This window comes from Scyliorhinus torazame, chromosome 7 (assembly GCF_047496885.1).
Source record: "Scyliorhinus torazame isolate Kashiwa2021f chromosome 7, sScyTor2.1, whole genome shotgun sequence".
Lineage (NCBI taxonomy): Eukaryota > Metazoa > Chordata > Chondrichthyes > Carcharhiniformes > Scyliorhinidae > Scyliorhinus > Scyliorhinus torazame.
In genome coordinates, this window is record NC_092713.1 from 130,792,360 (window position 1) to 130,806,223 (window position 13,864).

Sequence of the window (13,864 nt, forward strand, 5' to 3'; positions counted from 1 at the left end):
TTATTAAGGGACTGGGAAGCATGCAAGCAGGGAATACCAGGGGCCAGACGGGTTCCCGGTGGAATTCTACAGAAAATATGTGGACTTGTTGGCCCCGTTGTTGGCGAGGACGTTCAATGAGGCCAGGGAAGGGGGGACACTGCCCCCGACAATGTCGGAGGCGACGATATCGCTAATTTTGAAGAGGGACAAAGATCCGATGCAGTGTGGGTCCTATAGACCTATTTCACGATTGAACGTGGACGCCAAACTGCTAGCAAAGGTGCCGGCATCGAGGATAGAGGACTGTGTCCCGGGGTGGTGCACGAAGTCCAGACAGGGTTCGTAAAAGGGAGACAATTGAATGTTAACGTGCGACGGCTATTAGGGGTGATAATGATGCCCTCAGTGGAGGGGGAGGCAGAAATAGTGGCGGCAATGGACGCAGAGAAGGCATTTGATAGGGTGGAGTGGGAGTATTTATGGGAAGTGTTAAGGAGGTTTGGGTTTAGGAACGGATTTATTCGCTGGGTTAGACTACTTTATGGGGCACCAACGGCAAGCGTAGTTACAGGTCGACATAGATCGGAGTATTTCCGATTATATAGGGGAACAAGACAGGGATGCCCGCTGTCTCCATTGTTGTTTGCGCTGGCAATTGAACCTCTGGCCATGGCGCTGAGAGACTCCAGGAAATGGAGAGGGGTGACTAGAGGGGGAGAAGAACACCGAGTCTCGTTATACGCGGATGACCTATTGCTATACGTGTCGGACCCAGCGGGGGGGATGATAGAGGTTATGCGAATCTTGAGGAGGTTCGGGGAATTTTCGGGGTATAGGTTAAACATGGGGAAGAGTGAATTATATGTGATACATCCAGGGGACTAGAGTAGAGAGATAGAAGGCTTACCTCTAAGGAAAGTGGAAAGAAACTTCCGATACTTGGGGATTCAGATCGCTAGGAGCTGGGGAACCTTGCACAGGCTTAATCTGACACGGCTGGTGGAACAAATGGAGGAGGACTTTAAGAGGTGGGACATGCAGCCTTTATCGCTGGCGGGCAGGGTGCAGGCAATTAAGATGATGGTCCTCCCGAGGTTCTTATTTGTATTTCAATGTCTCCCTATTTTAATCACCAGGACCTTTTTTAATAAAATAGATAGGAGCATTACGAGCTTTGTGTGGGCAGGGAAAGTTCCGAGAGTAAGGAGGGGGTTCCTGCAGCGCAGTAGGGACAGAGGAGGACTGGCACTACCGAACTTGGGAGATTATTATTGGGCCGCCAATGTGGCAATGATACGTAGATGGATGATGGAGGGTGAGGGAGCGGCGTGGAAAAGGCTGGAGAGAAGGTCCTGTAAAGGGACGAGTCTAGAGGCGCTGGTGACGGCGCCGCTACCGTTCTCACCTAAAAAGTACACCACGAACCCGGTGGTGGCGGCAACACTGAACATATGGGGACAGTGGAGGCGACAGAGAAGGGTGCGGGGAGCCCTGGTGGGGTCCCCTATCAGGAACAACCATAGGTTCGCCCCAGGAAGAATGGATGGAGGATTTCAGAGCTGGTACCAGTTGGGAATTAGGAAGGTGGGAGATTTATTCATAGATGGGACTTTTGCGAGCTTGGAAGCACTGGAGGAAAAGTATAAGTTACCCCGGGGGAATTTCTTGAGATATATGCAGGTGAGGGCGTTTACTAGACAATAGGTGAGGGAATTTCCGCGGCTCCCGACACAGGGGATACAGGACAGGGTGCTTCCAGGGGTGTGGGTCGGAGAGGGCAAGGTGTCAGAGATTTATAGAGAGATGAGGGAAGAGGGGGAGGAGTTGGTGGGCGAACTAAAAAGAAAGTGGGAAGAAGAATTAGGGGAGGAGATAGAGGAGGGTATGTGGGCTGATGCCCTAAGCAGGGTAAATTCCTCTTCCTCGTGCGCCAGGCTTAGCCTGATTCAATTTAAGGTGCTACATAGAGCACACATAACGGGGGCAAGATTGAGCAGGTTCTTTGGAGTGGAGGACAAATGTGGGAGGTGTGGCGGGAGCCCGGCAAACCATGCACATGTTTTGGGCGTGCCCGGCACTGGAAGGGTATTGGAAGGGAGTGACGGGAGTGATTTCGCAGGTGGTGAAGGTCCGGGTCAAACCAGGCTGGGGGTTAGCTCTATTTGGAGTTGCGGAAGAGCCGGGAGTGCAGGAGGCGAAAGAGGCCGATGTCGTGGCCTTTGCGTCCCTAGTAGCCCGGCGCAGGATCCTACTCATGTGGAAGGAGGCGAAACCCCCCGGACTGGAGGCCTGGGTAAACGATATGGCGGGGTTTATTAAACTGGAGCAGATAAAGTTTGCCCTGAGAGGATCGGCTCAAGGGTTCACCAGGTGGTGGCAGCCATTTCTCGACTACCTAGGGGAACATTAGAGGGAAGACGGATGACCAGCAGCAGCAACCCGGGGGGGGGGGGGGGGGGGAGAAGGCAGTTGAGTATAGGTCAATAGAGTACGAGGTTTTGTTGCTTGTATATTATTACTACTATTATTATTATTATTGTTAAAAAGTTTTAAAATTTCTGTTTTGTTACTGTTATCGTTTCGCTTGTTTTGTAAGCGGGAAAAATGTTGCTCAGGGAAAAAAATTTCAATAAAATATATATTTTTTTCTTAAAAAGATGGGGATAGAGCCTCCAGTCATTGTGATTTTCCTGCAGCAGAATAACCCACTGACAGAAACATACAGGGTGTACCGTACGGAGTCACACATCAATAACAGTCTCTTGAACAATCTATTAGAGAACCAATTGTTCTAATTGAACCATACTCCAGAAGAAGGTGTTTGCAGAGGTTCTTCTCTTTTATAATTGCTCAGCAGTTTTCACGCAGAGTAAAGAGGGCGGGTGTGAATGACAGACCAAGGGAGTAAACTTCAAGTGGAAAGCAACTACATTTTCCTGTTCAGATGGTAGGCATCCTACAACCCCATTGGGCAACAACCTCGACACTCTAATGCTCAACACAACTCTGGTCCACAGGTTCTGAATAAAAGTATCATTTTTGAATCCTGAAGATCCGTTCAGAAGTGTAGCTCTCAGAAATTGATTCTTTCAACCAAACTATCAATAGATGAGGTCTCACTTGCTTTTAAGCCAGATGCACTTTCTATTACTGGAGTTTGCCAATATTCAGTCAGGTCAGAGACTCTGCAGGGGAAAAATAACATTTTAGCCTTCCGAATGAAATATTTGAGGAGCATAATTATAATATGTCATACTTACATGTTTCACCATTTAAGTAGCTAAGCAAGTCCTTTCTGTCTGGTCTTCGAACAACAGGAATATTCTCGGTCTATTTAAAAAAAAATTGAAATCCAGAAATATGTTGTTTTTTTAAATGCCACAGTAAAATGTATTGCTTTAATAAAGATTCAACTGCGTGCATTAATAGAGCAAATACTTTGATTGACCCAGTTTTGCAGATGCCCTTCAAAATAAACTTGGTTGTTCTTTTCCTTTCCTATACCACATAAAAATCTAGATCACGAATGAAGGCTTTGACAGTACTATCTGCCAGATACACAACAGTATTGCAGGTTCATTCATTCCTTCACTTCAGCTTAATAACTGTGCAACTGGGAAAAATTATGCATCTGAAACTATCTCGAACCACTTCATTATACTGAATGCATTTCATAATACATTACCAGGTAGTACATGTAACTGACAAAGGATAATATACCAGATATCCCAAAGAAATTAATAATAAATCCAAGGACTGGAACTAATTGAAGTTAATGCAAGCAAGAAAACAATATTAGAAAAAATAATGGCACCAAAGGCTGACAAATCCCCACGGCCTGATGGATTCCAACATATGCTTTTAAAAGGATAATTTGCAAATTGTAGATGTTTTAAGTCACAATCTTCAAGCTTCCTTGATTCAGGAACATTCCCTTCAGATTAGAAAACAACAAATAATTGATAAGATGAGAGAAGCGAGGAGATTATAGGCCGGTTGTCTAACATCAGTCCTGGGGAAATTAGAACAGTGACGGAGCATTTTGAGAAACGCGAGCTGATTAGGTCATTCAGGAGATAAGGTAGGAAAAACAGATGCTCTGGTTTCCTCCCACAGTCCAAAGATGTGCAGGTTAGATGGATTGGCCATGCTAAATTGCCCGAGTGTCCAGGGATGTGGGGAAGTGGCCCTAGGTAGGGTGTATTTTTGGATGGCTGTTGTAGATAATGGGCCGAATGGCCACCTTCTGCACTGTAGAAATTCTATGGTTCTTAACTAAAGGGTGGTAAAAGAGTGGAACTCTGGAACTCCACAAAAGTCCAGGGAATTATATCTCAATTAATAATTTTAAATTTGAGATCAATATACATAAGGATATAAAAGATGTGGAGCTAAAGCAGATGATTGGACACACAAATCAGCCATGATCTTAACTGAATGGCAAAACAGGTTTGAGAAGATGAATCATCTAACCCAGTCCAATATGTAAATGTAACAAGGTATACAAACCTACATCACTCTAATCTCCTGATCAGTACAATTAACTGATCTCAACCAAGGTTGTGTTGGAGCTTTACATATGGCCTCAGTATTGACAGGCTTGATGAATGGGGTGAAGGAAAGAAACAAGGGCCGGGTACCCTGCACCCTATTCTTATTCAGTACTCTGCGCTGAAAAAAAGTGTGTGGATGTCGTTTTGGTTCAGTTTGGTGACATTCAAGTGAGGAGAGAAGATGGAAGAAAAATTACATAAATTTGCCTCTTATCTTTGGTCATGAATCTTTGTTTTCAGAAATCTTCAAAGCAAAGGAAGTATTTTTCGCAAGGTTCAAAATGCAATATTTCTACATTACATTGTCGAACAATACTGAGAAACAAATTCGTTTTTTTGATATTGAGGTTATGATGTTGACCAATTACTGATGTGATTTGTATTAATTATATTATTATTATTTCTCTCGTACCAGTAATTCTGAACTCTGAACCAGTTACTCTGGGTTACTCTTCACTGTCGCTGGGTCAGAATCCTTAACAGCACTATGGGTGTCCTACACCACAGGGACTGCAGCAGTTCATAAAGACAGCTCACCACCACCTTCTCAAGGGCAATTAGGGATGGGCAATAAATGTTAGCCCAGCCAGTGATGCCCACATTCCATAAATTAATTTTTAAAATGAATCCTCTGTTTGATCTATCAACAATTAATCTCTGATCTGTACTAGGTTAGAAGCAGTGTAGCACCTTAGGGACTAGATCGGCCAAACCATCACTTGGTTAGGGTGGGGAAATTGACCAGGAATTCGATCCCAGCCAGAGGGGAGGATCTGTGAACAGAGCTTTCCTCAATGATAATGCTTCCTCAATCAAACATTCCATCAACATTCATGATCAAGGCTCACGCAAAACAATGATTGGGATAAAGTAGAAGAAGAAGGTGGCCAGGATGCATGAAGCCTTACCCAAGGAAGGAATCAAAACATTCAAGTGGCGAGGAAGAAAACTGGCAAGTTCTACAAAACAATGAATCAGCTCAAGAAAATTTGGACTTAATTTGTCAGTTTCGAAGGACTTTACCAGTGATTCCTTTCCCAACACACATCCTCTCTTTCTAACACTGTTCTATCCTTATGTTTGGGGATAAATGACCCAAGTATCCATAAGAAAAAGAACTTCAAATATTTGTTTCTTTATAGTTATTATTATCCATAAATCCTTTGGTTCCTTTTCCTATCTCCTTTTTATTCTTTTCCCTTCTCCACCAAAGGAGGAACAAAATGGCAAAAGGTTCCAACGAACCACTTGAATTAAATTAGTTGGCAACAGGATAGGAAAAAGAGAATTGCATACAAAGCGCTAACAGAATTTCTTCAATTGAATAAAGCTACTTTGAAACAGGCAGCAATCACAATGTTAACCTAATCCCAACCCCAATGTGATAACGGTTCTAATGTTTAACAGCCTTCCCATTTGCTTTGCCTTTCTCTCATTCCCTTTTGGTTCCCTATACTATGCCAGGCCATATTTTTTTATCCCTTTGGATTCATATAAAGTACAAGCGTTTTTCACATCAAACACCAGAAATGATTCCTTGCAATACTTCACGGTTTAGGGCTGACATGCTCTGCTTCTTTTGGAAAAAGATGGTCCAGAATTTCCAAACATTGGGAAATATCAAGGATATACTTAAGCAGCTTGCATTTATATTGCGCCATTAATGTAGTAAAATTCACAAGGCATTTCATAGGGCAGCATGTTCAAACAAAATTTGACAACAATGCAACGAGGAAGTATTACGGCAAATGACCAACAGCTTGGTCAAAGAGATAGATTTAAAGGAGCATCCTAAAGAAGAGAGAAGTAATGAGTGATCTACAGAGGAAATTCCAGAGTTTAGGAATTAAAACAGAATATGCTGGAAATACTAGGGTCATACAGCAGCTGTGCAGGGGAAAGGGTTAATGTTTCAGGTTGATGACCTTTCATAACTCTGCTTTGCCCCACTGACTTGAGTATTTCCAGCATTTTCTGCTTTTATTTCAGATTTCTAGCATCTCCGGTATCCAGAATTTAAGGCCTTGGCAGCTGAAGCCACAGCTAGCAACTGTGGAACAATTAAAATTGGGGGATGTTCAAGTGGCCAGAACTGCAAGAGCGCAGAAATTTCAGTGTGGTAGAACCAGGTGAGGAGAAAGGCCATGGAATAATCTGGAAACAAGAATGAGAATTATAAAATTGAGCAATCACGTAACGGGTGCCAACGTAGGTCAGCAAGCACCGGGGTGATGATTGAATTGGAGTGAGTTAGGACACAGGTAACAGAGTTTGGATGGTTTTAAGTTTTAGCAAGATGGCAGACAATTACATTACATTAGTTTAAATGTAATCTTCCAAACATTCTGGGGTTCATTCATCTGGACACCATCAATAATGACTATACATGCAGACATTTCTTTCATCTTTGAGCCTCATTTGAATCCCCTAACTAGAACTGTTGCATATTCCACATATGTGTATACACACTTTTGGTTTAATATTTTGATCCAAAACCTCATTTCAAATTTACAACAAATTCAGGATACTTACTGCAGCACGCCGCACATATACAGGATGGGAAAGGTGCACATTGTTAAGCAGAAACAATATGGAATCCAAAGTATAATACTCCCTCGGCTGACCTTCCTTCCCAGTCCTACAAAGAAAAAACTAAAATTAGTGGAGAAGTGCATTCCAAAGTGAAAATTTTAACATATCACAGGGTAAGACGGTTCCGGATATATACATACTTATGATTTGACACTGTGTATAGAAGAAGTATATTCAAATCTACATGATTTCAGTAAAAGAGGCAACTTCCAGAGACAATAACAGCCACTGTGAATGAGAGTTAATGCAAAAGTAATCAGCATCTACGAAGATGCCTGTTGCCATTCTCCTCCCATTCAAGACAAGGACCCTGATCATTTACAATGTTGAACACTTAGAATATCAATGATGCTGATGCAGAACGTAATGTCAGGGGACTAAGACCTCACACTATATTTTTTATAAAATAAAGAGATATGGTGATGGCTAATCTCCAAAATTTCAAAAACTGGACGAAAATACTTTTCAAATTGGCTGAAGCTATGTCTGTCTGTTACCTCGTTATCTCAGAAGCGATCCTAATGACCCTTGAGGACTGCAGAGACCAAATTCAAAGGAAACTGTCCAAAGGCTGTCTACATTTCATTCACTAACAGCAAACTTGGGCTGATTCATCTGGGAGGACTAAGGACCCCACAACCTCCCTTTAATACTTAATAGTTGGAGCATTAACTATCTCAGGAAACCAGACAAAGGGATTCACACCCTTTGTGAAAGTCAAAGTGGAGAGGTGGGAGTCATGTGCCATGACCCCTAGCTGGTGAAACTAGTAACATTGTCTTGTGGCACTAAGAAACCTCAGTCAGCAATTTTTACCACCTCCAAGGGGCTCCGTCCAGGTCTGAATATCTGGCCCCATCTCCACTGCTTTAATCGGAACCTCGGCACCATCACCTACAGTACTAATACATCTCTGCATGCCTATCTATCATGGAAGTCATCTCTACTGGAAACAGGAATTATCCAGCATTGGGTTTCAACCTGCCACCCTATGTAAAGGGATACACAATTTGTCGTTGATTCTGAATCGTGGACTCAAGTGAAATAACAATTATTTTTCCTGCGGTAAATTTTTCTTTCTCTATCCCTCTTTAATTTTATGAATGTACGGGGGTTACGTACCCACCCACCCCCGCCTCACTGTGTTGAGCACTTGCAAATAAACTTACCCTCGGAGTTCATCCTATCTCAAGTTTGCTGTGGGGTTAAGAGGGGATGGGAATCATACCAAAACTGAGGGTTGGGAAGCACCATTTGTAAAGGCAGAAACAATTCAAAACCAGGGCTATTTAAATTAATCCCCTGCCATGTTCATAACAATAACAACTGTTGCTGTTAGTGGTTATTAAAAAGAAATAGTTAATAGGGCATATCATCTACAAATCAACTTACACTGGCTCCACCTAAATTTCTACTGAAAAGCAACTGCTTTAGAACCAAAGACAACACACAAAGCTTCTATAAATATTTGCCTTTTCTGACGTCAGCAAGTTGTATTGAGTAACAGTACTAAAGGCATCAGCCTCCGCTAATTCCTCTTCATGCTACAACAATCACACAGACACACAAAAGGAAGGGGGCTTTAGGAAAGATTACCAAACACTTGGTCATTGGGGTACATTGTAAGAACATCTTAAAGGAGGGGAGGAAAGAAAATTTAGCGAGGGATTCCAGTGCTCAAGGGCATAGACAGTTGAAGGCACAGCCACCAAGAATGGAGCATAGGAAATAAAAGTGCACAAGAGGTCAGAGCTGGAGGAACACAGTTCTCGAGCAGTTGTAAGCCTGGAGGAAATTATGAAAATTGTGGGGGACAGGGTCATGGAGCGGTGTGAATATGAGGATGAGAATTTTAAATCTGAGGCATTGCTGGACTGGAGTCAGAAAGTCAGTGGCCAAAACAGTGATGAGTGAGCAAAATTTGATGTGATTTAGAATTTGGGCTGTGAAATTACTATTAAAAGCATTTTGGATCACTTCTCAGCCTTTTGGCTAAGATGAGCGTGAGGTCAGGTGAGGTCACCTGCGATATCTTGAAGGAAATAACTTGCGAGCAGCCTATGCAGTACTCTTCGGTTAGGTGTGTAGGGTACAGGAAACGTGGGGTAGAAATGTGCATACAAAATTGGCTCAGGAGGCAGAAAGCAAATGTTGTTTATCAGATTATTTGGTGGCCAAGGAATTGGAAGCACTGAATCCAATTCGGAGCGCCACACTTCAGTAAAGATATTGTCCTGTAACTTCCTCTCCGGACAGTGATACCACACATGCACGGCACGATGACCCATTCACTTCCAACCATTTTTTATGACAGCTTCAAGCGCTGCGCTGGAGTTGCTGAATGAACAATGCAGCTTCAGCGCCAACTTGGGCCACTTACCCCGATGTTAGGAGAGTTTTAGACCTTTTTATTTGTATTGAAATGTTTTGGTCGGCAGGGGCAAGGGACATCGGGAGACAATTTTTTGATCGGTTAATGTTTTATATTTATTGTTTTTAAACATATTTAGAATGAAAATAAAATGAAAGGAAAATCTAATTGTTGTTTTTTTAAACTTTGGTTTGTCATGAGGATGTTAATTCCATTAAAAGAACTATAATGGATAGAATGCGGTGATCACTCACTAACAAGTATGATCATCCACATAAGACTTCCGGTGGTGGCTATGAGTGAGTAAGTCGCGCATCTGGTGGTTCTCGCTCCGGTCAGACTTTTAGACCTTTTCCCCTGACGTTTTCGAACTTTTGAGTGCTGGAGGGGAAAACAACAGCACTGTAGATCTGAATCCATAGAGTTGTATGGACTTAAGGAGTAGAAGGGAGCCTAAACAGGCAAAGAAGGGGCTGAACAAAGATGGTGTGGAAGTTCAAGTGGGAGGAAAGATGGCCGATGAACGGACCACGGAACGGACGGTCCAGACAGCACTGGACAACATGCTGAAGGTCATGAAGGAGAGCTTTGCAGCACTGAAGTGGGATAATTTGGAACCGCTTCAGAAAGCGGTGGAGCGACTGGACCAAAAGCTGGACGCCCAGGATGAGAAGGTCCAGGCATTGGAGAAGACAGTGGAGGAGCAGGCGGATTTCCAAACGGTGGCGGACGTGGAAATTAGAAAGTTGAAGGAGCAACAATCAAGGCTGATGGACAGGCTGGAGGACCTGGAAAATAGGTCTCACCGGCAGAATCTGAGAATCATTGGGCTCCCGGAGGGGGCCGAGGGAGTGGATGCCACAGCATATGTGGCAGACATGCTGTAGAAGCTGGTGGGGGAGGATTTCTTCCCGCGTCCGCTGGAGCTGGACAGGGCATACAGAGTGCAGGCGAGGCAGCCGCGAAGGGGGGGGGCCAGGCGATGGTGGTCAGGTTCCATAGGTTCGTGGACAAGGAGCGGGTCCTACAGTGGGCCAAGAACACAAAGAGCTGCTTATGGAACAACAGTGTCCTGCACATCTATCAGGATCTGAGCCAGGAGGTGGCTAGAAGGAGGGCAGCCGACAGACAAATTAAAGAGATCCTGTTTAGAAAGGTCAAGTTCAGGCTATCTTTTCCGGCACGGCTTTGGGTCACATACCGGGAACAGCAGCATTATTTTGACGACCTGGAGGAAGCGATGGACTTCGCTAAGGGGCATGGACTGGTGCCGAACTGAAGATCCATGGACTCAAGTTAGTGTTTCAAGGGATGTTTGCATTTGTTTGTGGATTGCCCTACGTGTTAGCGATGTCGTTCGGCATGTTATTTTACTTAAAATTTGGGGTGTTCTTGTGTTTGTTTTTGCCTGTTTGAAAGTTTTAAAGTTAAAGCCAAAATCATAGTTAAAGGTTAAGTTATTGGGTGCTGGGGGGCGGTACGGGTTCTTTTTGCTATTTTTCTGGTAAGGTTGGGAGGGAGGTGGGTGGTAGCGCCCACCTCATTACACAGTTTGAATTGCACTATTGTGGGGGCGGGCTTTGTTCTTTGTTTGTTTTCTCTCTGTTTCGGTCCCAGAGCAATTGCTCGAACAGGGCTGTTCTGGGGAAGGGGTGTTGAGGGGTGAGGGGAGCGGGGGGGACAATAGGTGGGAGACATGGTGGCGCCGGAGTTGAGAGTCACCAGGCTAGCTGCTTTGAGCTAGTCAACGGGAGCGAGGTGGGGGGGGGGGGGTGTATACAGCCGGTATATGGGAGGGGTTAGGTTACTGGGGGTTGTTGCTTGGGGGGGGGGGGGGGGGGGGGGGGAGATGATCTGCTGATGAGGGAGGGAACTGAACCAGGTAACAGGGAAGAGGTCGGGGGTGGGAGCTGCCAAGAGGCGGACCAGGGGGGCGCGGTACATGGGCAGGAGGTGGACCCAAGAAGGGGGATGGCTGATCGGCGGGGGGGGGGGGCAGGATGATCGGCACTGGGGGGCAGGGGGAACCTGGAATGTTCGAGGGTTAAACAGTCCGGTCAAGAGGGCACGTGTGTTCGCGCACTTATGGGCTCTGAAGACGGATGTAATGTTGCTGCAGGAGACACATTTGAGAGTGGCGGACCAGATTAGATTACGGAAGGGCTGGGTTAGCCAGGTCTTCCATTCGGGGCTTGACGCTAAGACCAGAGGGGTCACGATCATGATTAACAAACGGGTTCAATTTGAGGCGCACAGCACAGTTGCGGATGGGGGTGGTAGATTTCTCATGGTCCGGGGGAAGCTTGAGGGGGTGAGGGTGGTCCTGGTGAATGTTTACGCTCCAAACTGGGATTATGTAGATTTCATCAAAAGGCTGCTGGGGAAAATTCCCGACTTGGGATTCGCACAAGCTGATTATGGGTGGGGACTTCAATACAGTCCTTGATCCCGACCTGGATCGGTCGTGCTCCAGAACAGTAGCATGGTGGTTAGCACAATTGCTTCACAGCTCCAGGGTCCCAGGTTAGATTCCCTGCTGGGTCACTGTCTGTGCGGAGTTTGCACGTTCTCACCGTGTCTGCGTGGGTTTCCTCCGGGTGCTCCGGTTTCCTCCCACAGTCCAAAGATGTGCAGGTTAGGTGGATTGGCCATGCTAAATTGCCCTTAGTGTCCAAAATTGCCCTTAGTGCTGGGTGGGGTTACTGGGTTATGGGAATAGGGTGGAGGTGTGGTCTTGGGTAGGGTGCTCTTTCCAAGAGCCAGTGCAGACTCGATGGGCCGAATGGCCTCCTTCTGCACTGTAAATTCTATGTAATCTATGTAGAACGGGCAGGGTCCCGGCATTGGCAAGGGAACCGAGGGGGTTCATGGAACAAATGGCGGGGGTAGACCCCTGGAGACTCAGTCAGCCGACGGGGAAGGAATTCCCGTTCTATTCACATGTTCACAAGGTTTATTCTCGTATTGACTTCTTTATTATGAGTAGGGACTTTTTGGAGGGGGTGAGGGATACAGAATACTCGGCGATGATTATCCACGTAAGATACTCAGTATTACTGGTCAGGGGTTCTGTGGGTCCTTGCACGGCTGATGAGCCCGGTCCTAGAGCTGATTCTTCAATCACTCACTTGGCAAAAGTTTCCAAAAGATGGGATCGGTCCTTGGATGCTAGGTTACGGGTATTTATTTCTCAGGCTCCTTTCCCATGTCTTCTCTTGCCGTCTGGTGTTCTCGAAGAATTGTGACCCTTCAATCAGGAGGCTTCTCCAAGTAGCTCTCTTGTGAGCAAACATCTTCCAGGCATTGAGTCTATGCTCTATTTTTTGAGGTAAGCCTACATACAAGGTGCCTTTGAAGAGCTTCCTTTGATCTCCTCTTGTTCGGGATCCTTCCTTGAGCTGGTGAAGAAGATTTACTTTGGCAGTCTGGACACTGATATCCTAAGCATATGGGTGGCCCAGCGGAGTTGGTTTCATATGATCATGGCCCCAATACTGGTGCTATTGACTCCTTCAAGGACACTAATGTTCGCATGCCTATCCTCCCAGCTGATTCAGAGCTAACTTACATTTGGAATTTGCAATATACGTTATGTTGAATTGCTTCCAAGTCTCCCAGACGTAATGTTCATCCTTAGTGATAACTTCAAATGCTTTAATAAAGTTTTATGCCTTAGTTGATATGTGCAAGCCCGTTGTAAGCTAATGTGAACTATCGCTTTGACAGGTATTACAGCGAATCAATCACCCACCTCTAGGAGTGTACTACCAAAGGACAACCCAAAATGACATCAAAAGAGAGGTGTGCCAGGACACTGCGTTTCAGCATCTGCTTCTTTCGGACATTGTGCTTGTCACATTAACTGAAATGTCAAAACTCTCCCCTTCCCCATCCCCTTCCCTCCCTCCTCCCCTCTTTCCTTCCTCCCCATTACCAATAGACAAAACAGTTGTATTTAAGTGAGAAATATATATTTAATTGCAAGAAATTTGTAAAAGTTGAGGTAGTTTTATGCCATTTGTCAGCTGATAAAGTTAAAAGTCAAGTTAAACTGGTTTCCAAGTTTCATAATTATGAAATTATTTTTGTTAATAAATGTTTTACATTAAACTTTACAAGCTTCTACAAATGTCTTGCTGAAACATCAGAATACAACATTTAATTATGAGATAATTATAAATATGATAATTGAAGTAAACAAGGCAAAGACGTATTTAACACGGTGGCACACTAATTAGCACTGCTGCCTCACAACACCAGAGATCCGTGCTCAATTCGGACCTAGAGTAACTGCGTGGTATTTGTACATTCTCCCCATGTCTGCATCGGTTTCTTTGAACCATGGAATTGAACCATAGAATTCATA

At 44.7% G+C, this 13,864-nt stretch overlaps 1 protein-coding gene across 1 annotated transcript in view; it reads right to left on the reverse strand.

The window, feature by feature from the left end:
• Positions 1-13,864, reverse strand: part of cdc73 (cell division cycle 73, Paf1/RNA polymerase II complex component, homolog (S. cerevisiae)) — a 523,455-nt gene that overhangs the window by 464,033 nt on the left and 45,558 nt on the right. The window contains exons 2-3 of the mRNA XM_072511480.1: positions 7,068-7,173; positions 3,243-3,312 (exon numbers count right to left, since the gene is read on the reverse strand). Of these exons, the coding sequence (XP_072367581.1) occupies positions 3,243-3,312; positions 7,068-7,173 (176 nt within the window). The remainder of the gene's footprint in view (positions 1-3,242; positions 3,313-7,067; positions 7,174-13,864) is intronic.